Genomic DNA, 18862 nt, shown 5'->3' with positions numbered 1-18862 from the left:
TATTCCTACTTTTATTATTTTATATTTGATAGATATAGTTTTCTTCACACGCAAGTTATTCCGTTTCCAAAGCGTTGGGCTTTTTATTTCGCGATTTTTGTTTTACCCAATTTTCAAGGCTCCTAGTTTATTATATTTTTTCTGCTATTATATGTACACATTTTATTTTAGAAGTTGTAGCGCCTCACCACCTCTGTGTTACGTCCTAGGTGTAATGCTCTATATAGTAGGGTGTTATAGTAGTGGATCTTTCACTCGCTCTGGGTTAAGCGAGTAGTAGCAAAGGGGTTGTAGCTCAAACCTACTTGCTCCGCAATGGGTGTTTCTATCCATGGTTAGCTACCAGGACGTATCGGGTTGGCTATATAACTGACAGATGACTTGACTTGCTTAATTGTTTATTCATGTTAATTGCTAATTGCCTACTTGTTATATATGCTTTCTGTATGTGCTTGTCTTGTCTGTGCACCGGAGTTGGAGGATTGGAGGAAAGGCGTAGGATTTGAGGATTTTAGTACGGTTTTGGTTAAGTTTAGAACCTTAGAGGACCACCCCGTTTATGGTTTTTCTGTTTTAGTTCTTTAAGATTTATAAACTGAGTGTTAGAGATCTAGGATTGCCTCTGAATTTTTTGAGACCTTATATATTATGTATGTTGGCACCACTACCAAGCTGAGAACCTCCAGTTCTCATTCCATACGTGTTGTTATTTTTCAAATGCAGGTTGAGAAGAACCACACTGTGTATTCTAGAGACTCTAAGGAAGCGAAGAACTCTTGGGACTCAGGGTTATATTTTTGTTTACATTTACATATGTATATAGATTCTCCACCATGTATTTTTATGTTTGTCCCTCTTAGAGGTTGACTCGGAGAAACAGGTTGTCGGTTTTCTGTTTTGGGTTACTTTGGAGTGTATATATATGTATATGTATACTTTAGTTGGTCTTTGCTTCGCAGGTCGAGCCTAGAGCTTGTTAATTGCATACTTAGAACTCTGATCTTATATATATATATTATCTTTCCCATTCGATCTTATCCACCTTTCTAATTCTATCTGATCATGAGTGTTGCGTTGTTCTGCTTGTATTTTATATATAATTTCACTTTTAGAGGTCGTAATACCTCACCACCTTAGTTTTATGACTTAAGCATAAGATTAAGTGTGGTAGGGTATTACATGTTGTCCCAAAATTAAAAGGTTGAGGATTTTGTTTTTTTTTTGGACAGGGATCGCATTGTCTTTCATAAAAATGGACAAGGACTGGATTGTGTCTTTACTCAATATAACTGATATCCGATATGCAAATATGCTGATTTACGCTACAAGAAATATTGTATTTATCGATGCTCAAAATCGACAGTTATATTTTCCGTCGATATTTATCGGCGGCTTGTCATCAATAAAATAAAAAAATAATTATTTGAAACTAAAATATTAAAATCGACGATCGGGTCGTCTATTATGTTAAAGACGTTATATTCTCTTTAAAATCAACGGATGTGTCGTTTGTTTTAATATTTGTAATATCGACGGTTTTCGCCGTCGATAAATGGTTGAGATTTCTGGCTCATTTTTTTGGATATGAGAAGCATATGTGTGTTGTGCATTATTGTGAAAAATGTGAGTGTTAGACATGGATGTGGAACAATTTTTTCTAAAACAAGAATGAAGAAATCGGACCATCCAATTTCTTTGTAAAAAAAATTAAGCTTACTAATCGGACAATTCGATTAGTGTGGAAGAGAAAATTTAAATTTTGGTGAAGGTAATCGGACCCTCCGATTTGTGTTTAAGAAATTAAAAAAATACTCTAAATTTTTTTAATTTTTAAACACAAATCAGAGGATCCGATTTGTGTACTCAAAAATTGGACGGTCCAATTTTTACTCCTGACACCACAGTTACGTAAAGCACCTATATACTACATATTTGTATAATTGTATTCTACACCATTTTCCCTGTCACATCTAAATTAAAAAGTGGAGATTTCTCTTCGAAAGTAAACGAATGGTGTAGTCACAAAAAAAAAAAACGAATGGTGTAAATTTATTTTATAAAATAGACGGTTAAGAGATTGATTTTTGTTTTAACCAAAACGGACGAAGCTGCGGTCGATTTTAATCAATAAAAATTTACAACCGCGGTTGCTTCCCACGTCCCTCATTTCACCCACATTTTCCCATAGAAATTAACCAAATCGCGTTCTCCATTTCACCTCCGCCATTTCACCAACCTTCCCTCTCCACTGCCGCTGCGCCGTCTTTGCTCCGCTGCTCCCGCAACCGTCGTCTTCGCTCCATTACACTAGTGTCACTGTCTCTCTCGTTATAAATGTCTTCAGGTGCAACGTAATAGAGTTCTTAGCTACAATCATGATGAAGAAGAACAATAGTGCCGAAGAAGAACTACGAAATCTGACTGAAACTGCGATTGAGATCTTGTTTCAACTTGATCTCTCAGAAAAATCAGATCAAGAAGCTAATCAATAATGAGTGCCTTCAGTTCCTTGAACCGTTGCTGCAAGCGTTGAAGCTTGGGAGCTGCCAATCAAGAGAGTACGCAACACTGCTTTTGAAATCGGCATTTATGGTTTCAAATCTGATCCAGTTGATCAGCGTTAAAACCGAATATTGTTTGAAATAACGAGAGTGGTACGCGACCGCAGCAGGCTCATAAGGTGGTATCGAAGCAGGTGGTTGAGCTCTGTTCATGGGAAAGAAACAGAATCAAAGTAGTGGAAGCTGGCGCGATGTCCGTGCTCATCGAAGTGCTTCTTGATTCAACAGAAAGAAGAACGTGTGAGCTGGCGTTAATGGTGTTGGATCAGCTTTCCGGTTGCGCAGAAGGTACTCAACACAGTTACGCTCTCTCTTTCTCTCTCTGCAGTTTCATTCTTCATTAATTTTTTTTATCACTTTTAGGATTACAAAGATTTGTTGTGTGTGTTCTGCAGACTGTGATTATGTCTGCCTTTACGTTGCAATGCTGCTCATTTCTTCTTGTTCTGAATGTTTTTGTCCCATTGATTATGAGAAGAATGAATAGTTCACTGTCCTTATTCTTCGATGATTTGTTATAACTGTATTGGCATTTTGCAGAACTTAATCCTTGCTGTGACCTTTGTTTAAATGTTTACATTTGCCTGTGTCGCAAATATAAGTGTTAGAAAATTTTCAAGGGCAGATTAATTGTTAAGATCAATTATTGTTGATTCCTAGACCTTGAAGCTCCATGAAGTCATGAACTCTCTTCATTAGTAAACCCCCTTGTCTTCATTTGGAAACAAATCAAACTGAATTGGTAAACAATACAGTATTCATATCCTCATTTAAGTCTTTTCTCTTTGCTACAAATAAGCTCCATGAAGTCATGAACTCTCTTCATTAGTAAACCCCCTTGTCTTCATTTGGAAACAAATCAAACTGAATTGGTAAACAATACAGTATTCATATCCTCATTTAAGTCTTTTCTCTTTGCTACAAATAAGCTCCTACTGCTAGAAACACGCCTTGCTATGTTAGAGTCCTGATTCCCTAACACTAAACATGTAAACTGTTGTTTTTAGTTCATAATGCCATGTTAGTAATGTCATTTGAAATTGCTGAAATTTCTTTTCGGCTTTTATCCTAAAAAAGAAAGAACTTTTTTCTATCTCCTTCATTAGGAAGTCATGTACTCTGATATGTATGTCTCTTCATGTCACTGCATTGGTACTTGATAATGACTTCGTATAATTTACAGGGGCCAGTCGCTTGTAACGGGTTCATCTAAAACTAAAACAGTGGATTACTAGAAATGAGTATGTGAATTTGATTGCTTTGCTTATGATTCCTCTATGTTAAAAATGTTCTACCAACCCAGATGGCAAGTTTCTGGTATTTTTATCGGCAAGAAGTTTAGCTGACTTTGGAGCCCACTCTGCTACAAATTAACTTCATAGACTTGATTGGCGTACTGACATGATGTGGTAAGATTCCTGTTATGCTTATTTAACATGCAAGGATTGTTGTTGAGCTTTATGATTTTTGCTTGTATTAAGAATGAGCATTAGCTTGTTGGCTGTCATTTGGGAAATAAAAACTTATCTATTTATTTTGGTTATCAATTTCAAAGATTCCAGTTGTGATGTCTGCTGATGATGGCTACTTCCCTGGGTTTTACTATTTTTGTTTGCTTAGAGATCCATGGCTTTCCGATGGCTACACCATGATTATACAATCTATCTGGCACAGCAATCAAGTCTTAATTTCTGTCAATGTATTGAGGTAATCAAAACAGTATGAATTTACTTTGTATAGTTTATGCTATCCTTTAGGTGAATGAATATGATTAACACCGTACATTTTCATCAAATATAGTGGAGAGATATAACACATCACCCCTGCCGACTCAAATTTCTCTTGGATTTAGCTTGGATGGGAAAAATATTCTTGCTGGTAAGATTAAGCTGGACCTGCCCTTCAGGAATGAAGTGATATACACCTTTTTCTAACTTGTTCAACTATATGCAGTTTCTAGCAGTCCTGTAGATATTCCACAGCTCAAGTATGGAACCCTTGTTGAGAAGGAGAAAGAAACTGGTAATAGTGAATGGAGTTGGTTAGATGTATCAAATCCCATATTCAAATGCTCAGATAAGGTTTTGGTTAATTTTCCTTTTGTAATAATTTTTATGGATAAATTTTTTTTGTGAAAGAAATACCCTATATGCTAAAAGAGCATCACTGGGATCTGCTACAGGTTACATCTTTGCTGTCCTAAATTTAGGGATAAGTTAGTATAATGTCTTTTCTACCATAGTACTATAACAATTGTTTCTTAATGCCAATTCTAGATCCGTTACAACACATGGCAATAGCAACATATATGATCCATGTCAATTAAAGGTAAGAGGCCAATGATTGCAAGAAGCAACGTGATATATTAATATAGAGCCAAAGGTCACGTGTCGGTAAGCTTCACTTAAATGCTCACTGATCATGCATTACATGACAAACTGCTTATATATTACTATACAAACTTATAAACAAGCCTTGCCTTCATGTCTTGGTCTTCCAATGTGATTACCAAACTAGCAACCTGAGCTCTATTCATCGAGAGTCAAGAAAAAGCATGAAAAGCAAAGGAAATTAAACAGGGTTAGTCGCTTTTAAAAAGGCGTAAGATATAAATATAAATTACTTGGGTACAATATATCAAGCTAAATTAAAATGCTTGAAGGCTTCATCAAGCTCACATTGAAGATAATAAAACTAATTCTGCATTGAAGGCTTCATCAAGCTTTCCTTTTTAAATTCGTGCCTCAAAATGAGACTTTTGGTTTTCCTTCAGAAATTTAAGGGTGCTTTATTTTATCTTTCTTTTTGTTAATCTACTACTTATTTCAGGCTCTTGTCCAAATGCAAGATGTTGCTTCAGCCATTAATGCTTTACAATTTTATGCAAATGTTCAGCCAACCATAAGGTATGCACAGACTTAGCTTGTTTATTCCTCCTGTCTTTAATTTGTTGTTGCCTTAACTATTGTTCTGATAATTTGGTATCATGGTATGTTATGTACTTTTCTTTTCTATTGATTGTGTGAGTTCCTAAACAATCTCTTTTGTTTTACTCTAAGGGGAGGAATGTTTATGGGGTAATGCTACGGTGAAAAAAGTGATTTTTTTTCTCACCTGCTGAAATGTGTTGGAGGAAGAAGAGAACACATGGAATGTTGGTTCTCCCTTGTCTGGCAGGTGCTGTGACATTTGCAGAGTGATATGAAATCTAGACAAGACTGTAGTTTATTAATTGAAGCTAGCTTTGCATATAATAATAATTCTTGAGCTCATTTTTTTGAATAAAAAATGGTGTTGGCTTTAAAATTTTATGAGACTTATCATGATAATAAATAGAACAACAAAAATAGTAGATAAAAAATGAGAGCTTTTTATTCAACAAAAAAATGAGCTTAAGAATTATTATTATATTCAATTTTATAAAAACTGGGAACACTCTTACTTATTTATTATTATTAAAACAAAAATTATAATATTAAAACATCGTAATATTAAAACAAAAATTATTATTATTATTATTATTATTAACATTAACGAATGTTATAGCATTAAACATGATTTTAATCTTTTAAAGATCAAATATGATATTATTATTATTATTATTATTATTATTATTATAAAACCATAATATTAAATAGACCAAAATAATTTGATTATTATTATCTGCAAAAATAAAATTGTTCGTATTAGCATCAGCAGCAACAATATCAACTTATTAACAACTCAATATATTTATTAATAACACCAACTAAATATTTTAATTTAAAAAATACAAAAAAAAGTTTCTGTTACGTCAACAATAACAATAGAATATTTAAAATTAAACATATAGATTTTTAATTATATTTAACGTAAGAAATGGAATACTCAATAATAAAAATATAAGTATAAAATATATATAAAGAATGAAATATACCTAGTGGGAGTAATTTGACCGTGTCAAAAGCTTATTTTAAAAAAAATTGAAAAAACAGTGAGAAAACGTTTGAAATTATTATTATTATTATTATTATTATTATTATTATTATTATTATTATTATTATTCATGGTGTTTTTGTAATAATTCTTATTATTAATATTTTTGTTAATCTCACACATTCACTAAGAAAGAAAAAAATTAGTTTTAAATTTGACTCACATTTCATATCATTCTACAAATGTCATAGTACTTATCGAACAATAGCAGACTAATATTCTACCTGTTTTTTTCTCCTTCTTCTAACATATTTTAGCAGGTGAAAAAAAATTACTTTTCTCACCATAGCATTGGTCACGTTTATGTCCAGTTTTCCTCGCATCAAGAACTAACATCAATGGATTAAAATCAAGGGCGTGGAGATGAGGTTGGCATTTTAGAGTTTTCGTGTTTGAGTTAAAAGTTATTACTGAAAGTTCATGGTTTCAATCGATAATTGATCCATGTAACGACTCATATGGTTGTATATATTTTGATAAATAGACTTATGAATAAGTTATTTGTGCTTGGATACATGGTTACATTAGTGCTTGTTTTGAGTGTTTTAAAATATGCTTCTTAAGAAGCTAGATAATTTATTGTGTAGTGGAATGTAGCTTCTGTTTCTATATATTATGTATAAGCAATTGCCTGTATAATTATTAATTAGATATCAGCATTGTCATTGCATTTTTAGTTACTCTTGAAAACCGACGGAAATGTTATCCCTTTTTCAATTTAATAAGTCGACGCCATTCTTGTTGATATTTAATAATTATATCATCGGATAGGCTGTGGATTTTAATAAATCACATATTGATGAATCGAGCATCGCTTTTTGATAATATTATCCACAGGTAGAGTGTCGTTTTTATTAAATATGTAAAAATCCAAAATTGATATTATCGACAACACACTGTCGATTTTATTGAAATTTTATCCACAACCTCCCGAACTGTCGATTTTATTGGATTTTTGAAAAATCGACACACTTATAAGCGACCGCTTTTGTCTCAATTTTGCCGTTAATTTTTAATGTTATCGACAGCTTTACCGTCGATTTGGCTGTTGATTTTAACGGTGCTTCTTGTAGTGTTAGTTGTTTTAGGTATTTTTAAAAATACCTAAATTTTTTCTTAAATTATATTTTGTTAATAATATAATAAAAATTAACAAAATATAATTTAAAAAAAATTATGTTTTTTAAAAATATTTTTAGTTGTTTTAGCTATTGATTTTAATTATAGAAAATATATATAATTGAAATCAGTGATTAAAATTACTAGAATATCGATATTTTAGAAACATTTAAAAATTTTCCAATAATTTATAGTGTGTATGTCAAGTTAATAATTACATTATATAAAAGCTAACATTCAATAACATATACCTTAAGATTTTAATATTTTTAGATTTGTTTGATGTAAATTTTGAAGTAATTGTCTTTTTAATATACATAATCATATAATTTGATTAAAAAAATCATTTTTCATCTCATTTTCAAATCGTGTTTTAACAATTTTTATAGTTAAAAAGTTCATTCAATTATTACTATTATTACAAAAAGCTAAAAATTTTAAAATTTTTTTCATGGAGAGTACATGGTAAAACATAAAAGAAATTTTATTAAAAAAATTATTATTTTATTTTATTTGGATCAAGTTAAATTTTAAATGAGCTATCTTATTATTTTTATGTTAACCTATATTTATTATAAATTTATCACATGTTCGTACGTAATATATTTATACTTATTATTATTATTATTATTATTATTATTATTATTATTATTATTATTATTATTATTATTATTATAAAGATTATTTTCTATGAATATATTATAATACACATTACACATACATATTGAATTGTTTATATTAAATTTTTTTATTTCTAATATATTAACATATAATTAATTAATAATATAACATTACATATACTAATAATACTACTAAATTCTTTTAATCTGCCGCTAATGATGTCAGGGCAAAACGCAGTTTACAAATTGAGTTATTTTTTATTTTTTTAATTTTAATTTTGAGGTTACGTATAACTTTTATAAATTTTTTAAAAGGCAACCTCCAAAACGCAGGTTGTGTTTTAACCTTTGCTTTTTTTTTCGTATTGAAAATTACAAAATGCAAGTTGTGTTTTGTATTTTTTTTTTATTTTAAAATCAGCAAAACGCAAGTTGCATTTTGTAAATTATAGATTGTGTTTTGATTAAATAAAATATTTTAATCCGATAGCCTTGTATGTAAATACTATTGCCATTTACTTCTCTTTCGTACTTATGAATTTTTTTGTGAGAATTAGTAGTGCCAAAAGATTTTGGGTGACGTGAGGTTGAGGCTATGGAAGGTATTACAAATTTACGAGTGTATTATAATGGTGAGATCATAACAAACACATACATGAGAGTGACTTTTATTTGTGAATGTCCGTTTTCTTTTGTTATTCCATACATCATGAGTTTTGTAGAGTTACAAAATGGTCTTTATGAAAACATACAAAGTCACATTTCAAAGAGGATGAGCAATATTTTATATAGGAATCTTGTACAAGCATTTGGTGGGCTAATATAGTTTCAGATAATATCCATCACTGACAATGCATATATGCAGCACATGTTCTATATTTATCAACAAACGATTTCACATGTCGATGATAGAATTGTACGTTGAGTTTGAACAGCATATAGGGCTGGACACGGTTGGTAAGGAGGTGAATATGAATGAACTCGGGAATATGATGTGGGAAGAAGAAAACAACAACAGTGAAGAGGAATTCAAAACCAACTACGAAGTCGATGACGAAAATGATGATGGAAACTAGGCAGACAATCTAGCAATGCAAAATGAAGCATATGCAATTGTTAACCAGCACTCCTTTGGTGTTTTATGCGAACTCTAGATCATGCAGCCATGCATGCTCCAGAATTTTATGAGTATGCAAATATGGGTATGTTATATTTATTAATTGAAGTTACCACTACCATTTCTTAATTTAGCCTTGACCAACTAATGGTGGTTCATATTTCGCAGGTGAAGGTAATTTTATGGCAGAAGATGATGAGTTTAGTATCGAAATAGAATTTGGTTCTAGAGAGTCAGTGATATCTACAATCAGAAGCTACATTATCTCTAGAGGCGTTGATTACACTGTGTATGAGTTAGAGCCGCAGACATTCTATGCAAAATGCAAGGGATATGGTACATGATGCGATTGCCTTATCTAAGATAACTTGATTCGAAAGAAAGGTTGTTGAGAGATCAAGAGATACAATAACAAACACACGTGCACCATGAGGACAATTTCACAAGATCATGACAAGTTGGACTCAAACATGATTGCAGATGCTATCAAGCTGTTGGTCGAACATGACTCATTGATAAAGGTGAAATCTATTATTACAGTTACCGTAAAGCTTGGTTGGCAAAGTAAAAGTCTGTCGCAAAAATTTTCGGTGATTGGAAAGTTTCTTACCAGACTCTGCCAGTGTGGCTAAAAGCAATGGTTGCGAAGATGCCAAAGTTTCGTGTTCAAATAAAAACTCTCCCGGATTATCATGAGAGTGAGGAGGTGAATGGTATAAGAATTCTCTATCGGGTATTTTGGAACTTCTATCAGTGTGTTACAATATTTAGACACTGCAAGCCATTGGTGCAGATTGATGGCACACACCTTTATGGTAAATATAAAGGTGCACTTTTAGTTGCAATGGCACAAGATGGGAACCAAAACATTGTGTCGATTGCTTTTGCCATTGTGGAGGGTGAGACAGCAGATGCGTGGGAGTTTTTCCTTACTAATTTGCGAAAACATATGGCTACTCGAGATGGCGTGGGCAACGAATTCACATATTTGGAATTTTCCACTCAACGAGTTGAAGAAAATTTTTGACATGGAGGAAGCATAGTTATGAACCAATTTGACAAGCGCAATGAGACGTTTGAGGTTCGCAAAAATGTGAGACGGTTCTATATGCACTGTAAAAATTTTCGGTGATTGGAAAGTTTCTTACCAGACTCTGCCAGTGTGGCTAAAAGCAATGGCTGCGAAGATGCCAAAGTCTCGTGTTCAAATAAAAACTCTCCCGGATTATCGTGAGAGTGAGGAGGTGAATGGTGTAAGAATTCTCTATCGGGTATTTTAGAACTTCTATCAGTGTGTTACAACATTTAGACACTGCAAGCTATTGGTGCAGATTGATGGCACACACCTTTATGGTAAATATAAAGGTGCACTTTTAGTTGCAATGGCACAAGATGGGAACCAAAACATTGTGTCGATTGCTTTTGCCATTGTGGAGGGTGAGACAGCAGATGCGTGGGAGTTTTTCCTTACTAATTTGCGAAAACATACAGCTACTCAAGATGGCGTAGGCAACGAATTCACATATTTGGAAATTTCCACTCAACGAGTTGAAGAAAATTTTTGACATGGAAGAAGCATAGTTATGAACCAATTTGACAAGCGCAATGAGACGTTTGAGGTTCGCAAAAATGCGAGACGGTTCTATATGCAATGTTAATCTTGTGCAACGACTTTGCAATTATGGTCATTTTCAGGTTGAGCGACTTCCTTGTAGCCACATTCTTACATGTTACGCCAACCAACATTATAATTGGTAAGTATATGTACATGATGTGTATAAGATGTACAAATTTGTATACTCTATGTAGACGAGAAGGACAACTGGTCAAACTCGTCTGACCAGACCGCTTGAAATTAAAATGTCAAGAAATGTGTGAGGTAGGGTTCGACCCCCCTGGCTTCTTGGAAAAAGAGCATTCTTCATAGCCACTGAGCTAGCATGCATCTTACTAATATATATATACAAATTATAATACATATAGGTATCTTTCATCAAAAAGTTTACTTCTATTTAATTTATTTTAATTTTAGTTATAAATTCACTCATTCTTAAATTAATTATATTTTTATTTAACAATAATTATAAACTTACTTATTTTTTTTCATAATAATATATTATTTATTAATATTATTTTTTAATAAATACTTGTAATATATAATAGTATAATAGATATAAACTAGTTAATAAATTATTAAAATTTTAAAATAATAGATATTTTAATATAAAAACAAAATAAAAATATTTATGATGGAATAAAATTAACAAAATACTTATTGTTCATGTTCTATATTATTTTAGAATAGCTAAGTATTCATAAAATATTAGTAAAAATATGTATTTTAAATTTTAATTATAATTTTTTTACTATTTTTATTTTTTATTTATAAGTACCAAGTCAATCGGTTCAACTAGTAACCTACCAGTTGAACCAATAATCCAGTGACCTAGTAGTCTGACTGGTTCGATCACTAGTTCGATTTTGATAATTATGTGTCCAAGCTCTGTTGGAAGTCAATAGAATTAATAGGGTAACTAGTGTATTTTTTCACTTTTTTATGTAACTTTTTTTTATGTATTTATACATGTTAACTTTTTTATATAACTGTTTTATGCATGTTAACTTTTTTATGTGTGTGCTATATTGTATTTATGCATGTTAACTTTCTTATGTATGTATTAAAATAAAAAGAAACATACAACAATAAAAAAAAAACACAAAGAAAAAAATGAAATGTACAAAAATAAAAAAATGTATAAAAATAAAATCAAAGGTACAAAAATAAAACCAAAAGTACAGAAATAAGAGGGAATGTCTAAAAATAAAATTAAAGGTACAAAAGTTAAAAAAATATAACAATAAAGACAAGAAATACAAAAAAAAATATGCAATAGGCTACTTCTTCTAGAACAACTTCTTCGCTTTTTTGTAATAATATGATTGGGTATATTTCTTCAGGGAAGCAATCTCTATCCGTAGAAAATATGGATGACAACCGCATCTTAACTACTGGGTGTACCACCCCCACAAGCCTCAAAAGCACCAACATTTTCTATGTCATCTAGTTGTTGCCAAAATTGTGCCATAGACCTTCGCACATAAGCCAATAGTTGGCGCCAATCACTCCACCTAAGTCAGTTTACAATAGTCACAACAACAACAACAACAACAACAACAACAATAATAATAACAATAATAAAAAAAATGATGACGATAACCATCATCGTTGCCCAATTGGAAAACCAACTACTAGAAGCTCACCGCGAGGAACGGGTGTTATCCAAAGTATACGCTCTCATGCCCAAATAAAAAGTAGAATAAAAGGGTCATCCATCTCTTTATAATTGTATTGTGATGCACGACATAACAACTTATATAGATGTGTCAGACTAACTGCCCCCAACAGTAAGATCAAATGCGATGAAAATCTCAAAGGATAGTTAAAACTTCGAGTTGGTAGAATTGGTCGACTTATCTGGAAACACAATAGTTCCAAGCAAGCAAAATATGTGAGGCCGGACACACTACCCGATCGACTTCTGGGTGTCTAACAGTTTGGTGTCTTTGCATTCACTATAAAAAATTACCGGAATAACGACCGATTCTGGTGGTTACTAATTAGAAAACAGCAACCAACTTCAGTCGCTAACCATTAGCGACCAATTTTCACCAATGGTACCAAACTAGTATTAAATAATATTGGTCGCTAAATTCGTTGCTGAAGAAATCGGTCGCTAAATAACGACAATTCGGTTGCCAGTCGCTAAATCAATTGCTGATGAAATCAGTCGCTAATGTTTGATCTGAAAATTTAAAATCGGTTGCTAAATCGGCCACTGTTACTAATTTCCTAATTATAGATTTTTACTAATTTCACATATACCACTATTAAAACTTGATTTTCATAAATAATTATATTATATAAAAATTTTTTGGATAAAATCATATTTAAACTACACAATTTTACCATATAAAATTCAAATTTCTGGTACATTTGGTATTTTTTATAGTATCTAAATTACTAGTTAAATTTGAACTTAGAAAAACCAAGATTACTAATTCACTAGTTAAATAAACAAAAAATTAAAAATTGTGTTATTATAATTTTTGGACGATTATATAAATTGTGAAAAAAAGTACAACAATTAATAATATATTCGGATACGAAAATTATATTAAAATATGTTATATTCTTTTCTTTATGCTTACATAATTACATTTTCAAAGGCAACTGTATTATAAAATTAAAATAATGAAAAAAAAGACCATAAATTATAGAGGCAAATGAATTCACTATTCACTAAGAAGAGGGGTTTGTTGGTTGCTCTTTAAGTCACCATCACTTGAACAACCATGATCATCAAGCTTCAGTAGGCAAGCAAAACACAATGAAATTATCTGAACAAAATAAATTTGGAAGATTTCAATGTGAAGTGTGTTACCATGCATATTGATGCACATATTGTAAACTTTTGGAGTCTTCAATCATTTATGCACTACCAATAATCGTACTTATATTTGTTTCATTTGTAATAAGAGAAACAAAATGTCTTTTATCTCTAAGTATTGTATGTGTTGAACCACTGTTAACAAGACATATTTTTTTATTGTTAAATTTGAACAAAGTATGAAAAATATCCATATCTTCATTACGAAAAAAAAAATTACCATTAATGAAAAGAAAATACAAAAGTTTCAAAAACAAATAAAGACTACAACTAAAAGAGAAAAAACTAAATACAAAGAAAGAAAACATCTAAAAAAATGATAGAATTCTAATTGATGTTCTTCTAAAAGAAATTTGATTAATCTAAATGAATAACATCACTTGGGTTACCAAAATGAGTTTGTTTAGACTTATATAGGTTACTAATATCAACAAGGTCTGCAAAGATATCATCAGTGGATTTCAATTCCGTTTCAACACCATTAGCTTCAACTTCATCTCTTTGTATAGTCAAATTGGCCTCTTAGTTTTGTCCTTTTCTTTTGATAGATTCTTGATATAGCTTGACAAAATGTTCAAGGGTACGACATATGGCTCGAAACACGCTTCTCCTGTTTATTCCGCTTTTGGTTATTAGTAGGAACCCTATTGTTCCATTTACGTCCACGTCCACTGCCACGACCACAGTTTTAAGCGATATTCTGACCATGGTTTCTTTTATATTCACGATATGCTGCATTTATTTCGAGAAAAGCAGTTGAACTAGTAGGATAAACTTCATGATTTTTCATTAACAATTTATTATTTTGTTCTGCCAATAGGAAACAACCTATTAGATCAGAATACCTTTTAAAATCCATTTCACGATACTGTTGTTATAACAGTACGTTGGAAGCATGGAATGTGAAAAAAGTTTTTTCCATTAAGTCCTCATCTGTGACTTCTTGGCCACACAATTTTAGTTGAGAACATATTTTGAAAAGTGCATAATTATATGCATAGACTGCTTTAAAATCTTGCAGCCTTGAATGTATCCACTCATAACGAGTTTTAAGCAAACGAACAATATTTTGATGTTCATATCTTTCTTTTAAATTTACCCATAATTCTTGTGGATCTTTAATAGTCAAGTATTCTACTTTCAACCCTTCATGAAGGTGATGACGTAGAAAAATAAGTGTCTTAGCCTTATCTTTGCTTAAGGATTCTAGTTCTTTTTTATGGTATCTCCAAGTTTTTTGGATACCAAATGGATTTTAGCATCAAGTGCCCATTCTAAATAAATTTTCTCGTTAAATCAAGAGCGTTAAATTCAAGTTTTTACAAATTTGATATAATAGATCTATTAACAAAAATAAATAAAAGCTAGCAAATAATTAAGAATAATAATATTAATAATTCATATAAAAAGAAAGATAAGTAAAAGAAAAAAGTAACCAATTTGCTTTAGGAAATTCATAAAATATATTATTCTTTTTAAGATAAAATTGTGATATTAGTATTACAGATACTATATTTTCGTTTAAAGTAATAATAATATTTTTAATATATATTTCTTTTAAAAAAATAATTTATCATTTCATTTCAAAGAATGATTATCTAGATGATTAATTGTCATTCACTTTGAAAAATAATTATCTAGATAATTAATTATCATTCACATCGAGAAATGATATTAATATGAATAAAATATTATAAAAACATCCAAATAACAATAATAAGGGCAAAACACCAAAATAAACTAATAGGAGAATTTTATTACCCAAATCAGTCAAAACCAAAATTTTTTCAGCAATCCACCAACGAGCAAATATATAATTCGAATCAACTCGATTCGAATTGCAAATGCAAGTAATTCGAAACAACTTGTTTCGAATTACCATTGAAATAAAAAGCATGTAATTCAAATCAAGTAGATTCGAAATATCCTTTATTAAATTGAATCAAGTCGATTCGAACTAGTAGCAAAATGGACCAATACGTAATTCGAATTAGGTCAACTCGAATTACTAAGGAAAACAAAGCATTAGTTAATTCGAATTCAGTTGATTCGAATTATGTGTATATAGTTCGAATTAGGTTGTTTCGAATTAGTGTGTTCTAGGCTTGTATATATATGTGATGAACGTGAGTTGCTCTCAACATTGAGGGGTCATATGGCTGGTGAGGACAGTTTTATAGTGTTGGTTCACCACAGAGGATCGATTAAGAGGAAAACTCGGTCAAGTGTCAAGTTCACCGATAAGGATCATCTTTGTATTATCGTGAGTTCTACGACGAGCTATGATGACCTTGCTAGGTCTGTACTGGAAAAACTTGGTCTGGAAGGTGTTAAAAGGGTAAAGAAGTTTTTCTATCGCATTCCAATCACGGTGCTCCAAGATAGCGTGAAGTATGATAGTTTCACGATCGGGAATGATGAGGACTTGCAGGTCATGTTTCTTTGTCGTTGGCAGTTTCCCGAAGTTCGGACACCGGAGCTGTTGGCAAAGCTGTTGATGTGGTGTCCAGCTCGGGGGGTTCGAACCGGAATACCAACACTTTAGCGAAGGTTGCCGGTTCTAGCTCAAGACCTGCCATTGCATCTTCCTCAGTCCCTGCTTACGAGCCACCCGCCCCGCCTGTTGCCTCCCCTTCCTTCGCTGTTGATCTCAATGGAAGTGTTGGCGACGAGGTTGGAACAACGGAACTTGTTCCTACCTCTGTACACTGTGCTGCACCGGCTGGGGCTGGAGATGGATTGTTTGATGATGTAAAGGACGATGATGTCGAGCCGGATATGATTGCTGATGATAGTGGCGATGAGATCGGAGCGAGTGAGCCTGCCGGTGCCGGTGGTGGCTCTAGCTCTGGCACGCAGTAGTACCCTCCACATTTTTCATCTTTGGACTTGGATGCCATGAGGCAGCCGGGGGTACCTGGGGAGGCTGCAGGATTTGGCGCTAGAGATGCTGAAGGGTCAGTTGGTATGATAGAGTTTCAGGTTGGTCAGCAATTTCAAGATAAGGATGATGCCCTGTTAAGTGTGAAGACTTACAGCATCCACCGAGGTGTACAGTACAAGGTTGTGGAGTCTGATTATCGCCGTTACGTTGGCAAGTGTTCTGAGTTCGGGAATGGGTGCACATGGTTGATTCGGCTGAGTCTCCGGCAGCACAAGGGCATATGGGAGGTCAAACGGTACAATGGACCGCACACTTGTCTCGCCAGCTCTATCTCCAGTGATCACAGGAGTTTGGATTATCATATGATATCGGCATTCATTATGCCAATGGTTAGAGCTGATGCATCCATTAGCATCAAGGTGCTCCTAAATGCAACTGCGTCGCACTACGGATTTAGGCCGACCTACAGAAGGGTCTGGATGGCGAAGCAGAAGGCTGTTGCGCTCATTTATGGTGACTGGGATGAGTCTTACAACGAGCTCCCACGGTGGGTGTTAGGAGTGCAGGTGACAATTCCTGGTTCTATTGCAGTTCTTCGGACTAGCCCTGTTCGAGTTGGGGGACAGCTGGACGAATCTCAGGCTTATTTTCACAGACTGTTCTAGACTTTCCCACCATGTATCGAGGCATTTTGTCATTGCAAGCCGTTGGTTAGTATTGATGGGACCCATCTCTATGGCAAGTATGGGGGTACTCTGCTTGTGGCGATTGCACAGGACGGGAACTCCAACATACTCCCTGTTGCATTCGCGCTAGTCGAGGGTGAGAATGCTGAGTCTTGGTCATTCTTTCTCTCCCACCTCCGTCAGCACGTTACACCACAGCCAGGTCTGCTCGTTATCTCTGACAGGCATAACGGCATCAAGGCCGCCCTTGAGGCTCCCGACGGTGGCTGGCTACCTCCGGCTACATACCGAGCTTTCTGCATTCGGCACGTAGCAGCAAATTTCGCCCTCACCTTCAAGGGTAAAGACGCAAGAAGGCTTCTCGTGAACGCTTCCTATGCTAAGACGGAGGTCGAGTTCCATTACTGGTTTGATATTCTTCGCTTGGAAGATCCGGCGATGTGTGAATGGGCAAACCGGATTGAGTATTCATTGTGGACACAGTATTGCGATGAGGGCCGAAGATTCGGTCACATGACGACAAATATATCTGAGTGTGTGAATTCAATCCTCAAGGGTGTGAGGAACTTTCCTGTATGCTCGTTGGTTAAAGCAACGTACGGTCGGTTGGCCGAACTTTTTGTTCGCAAGGGGAGAGAGGCGGAGGCCCAGCTGGGTACGGGACAATAATTCAGTCAACACCTTGTTAAATGTATCGAGGCTAACTTGAAGACGGCAAGGTGCTTCACAGTTACTTTGTATGACAGGGACAACTCGGAGTACACGGTCGCAGAGACCACTCCTACTGGTTCTTTCTCCCTTGGTAGCTACAGGGTGTCACTCGGATCTCAGACATGTGATTGCGGATACTTCCAGGCACTGCATTTCCCTTGTCCGCACGCACTGGCATGCTGTGCTTACTCACGAGTCACTTGGCACTCCTATGTCCACCCAGTCTATCGACTCAGTAACGTTTTTAGTGTTTATCAGATGGGATTCAGACCTCCAATCCCAGAGGGTTTCTGGCCACCATATGATGGGCCGACGGTAATACCGGACCCGAACAAGTGGCGTGCAAAGGAGGGTCGTCCCAGGTCTACTCGGATTCGAACGAACATGGACGAGGCAGATCCAAACCGGCCTAAGAGATGCGGCTTATGTCGGCTCCCCGGACACACTCGTCGGAGCTGCCCACAGGTCGGAGGTAGCCAGGGAGGACAATGATAGATGGGTAGGGTTGGTTTTGCGTTGTTTGATTTACTACTGTACTATGTTTTGAATTTTAGTTATGTAAGGTTAAAAAATTTCTTAGTTGCAAACGCTTTGTATGTCTGTTGTTTAAAGTAACGGAACTAATATAAATAAGCAAAGTAACAAGTAAAAGTGATGCGAATGAGCTTGGTTCTAACTCCTTATATAGGGAACTAACAAGTAATTCGAATCAATTTAATTCGAATTACCTTTCGAATCAAC

General features: G+C 33.9%; 1 protein-coding gene and 1 long non-coding RNA gene across 10 annotated transcripts; both read left to right on the top strand.

The window, feature by feature from the left end:
• Positions 1-2149: 2149 nt before the first annotated feature.
• Positions 2150-7206, top strand: LOC112796876 (uncharacterized). Of its 9 annotated transcripts, none has more exons than XR_011881191.1 (9): positions 2150-2849; positions 3745-3970; positions 4182-4268; positions 4362-4439; positions 4515-4642; positions 4838-4954; positions 5391-5467; positions 5621-5738; positions 6848-7206. It is a non-coding gene; the product is annotated as an uncharacterized lncRNA (long non-coding RNA). The 9 variants fall into 9 exon arrangements; XR_011881187.1 differs by having other exon boundaries at positions 6797-7206; XR_011881194.1 differs by having other exon boundaries at positions 2157-2849; positions 4515-4583; positions 6797-7206.
• Positions 7207-16738: 9532 nt separating this feature from the next.
• On the top strand, positions 16739-18613 carry LOC112794959 (uncharacterized). Its single transcript, XM_025836918.1, has 4 exons — positions 16739-17019; positions 17119-17365; positions 17501-17983; positions 18122-18613. The coding sequence occupies exons 1-4, from the start codon at positions 16739-16741 to the stop codon at positions 18611-18613; spliced, it is 1503 nt and encodes a 500-aa protein (XP_025692703.1).
• The last annotated feature ends 249 nt before the right edge of the window (positions 18614-18862 follow it).

Source organism: Arachis hypogaea, chromosome 4, assembly GCF_003086295.3.
Source record: "Arachis hypogaea cultivar Tifrunner chromosome 4, arahy.Tifrunner.gnm2.J5K5, whole genome shotgun sequence".
In the NCBI taxonomy this organism is placed as follows: domain Eukaryota; kingdom Viridiplantae; phylum Streptophyta; class Magnoliopsida; order Fabales; family Fabaceae; genus Arachis; species Arachis hypogaea.
This window is presented reverse-complemented; position numbering and strand designations above follow the sequence as displayed.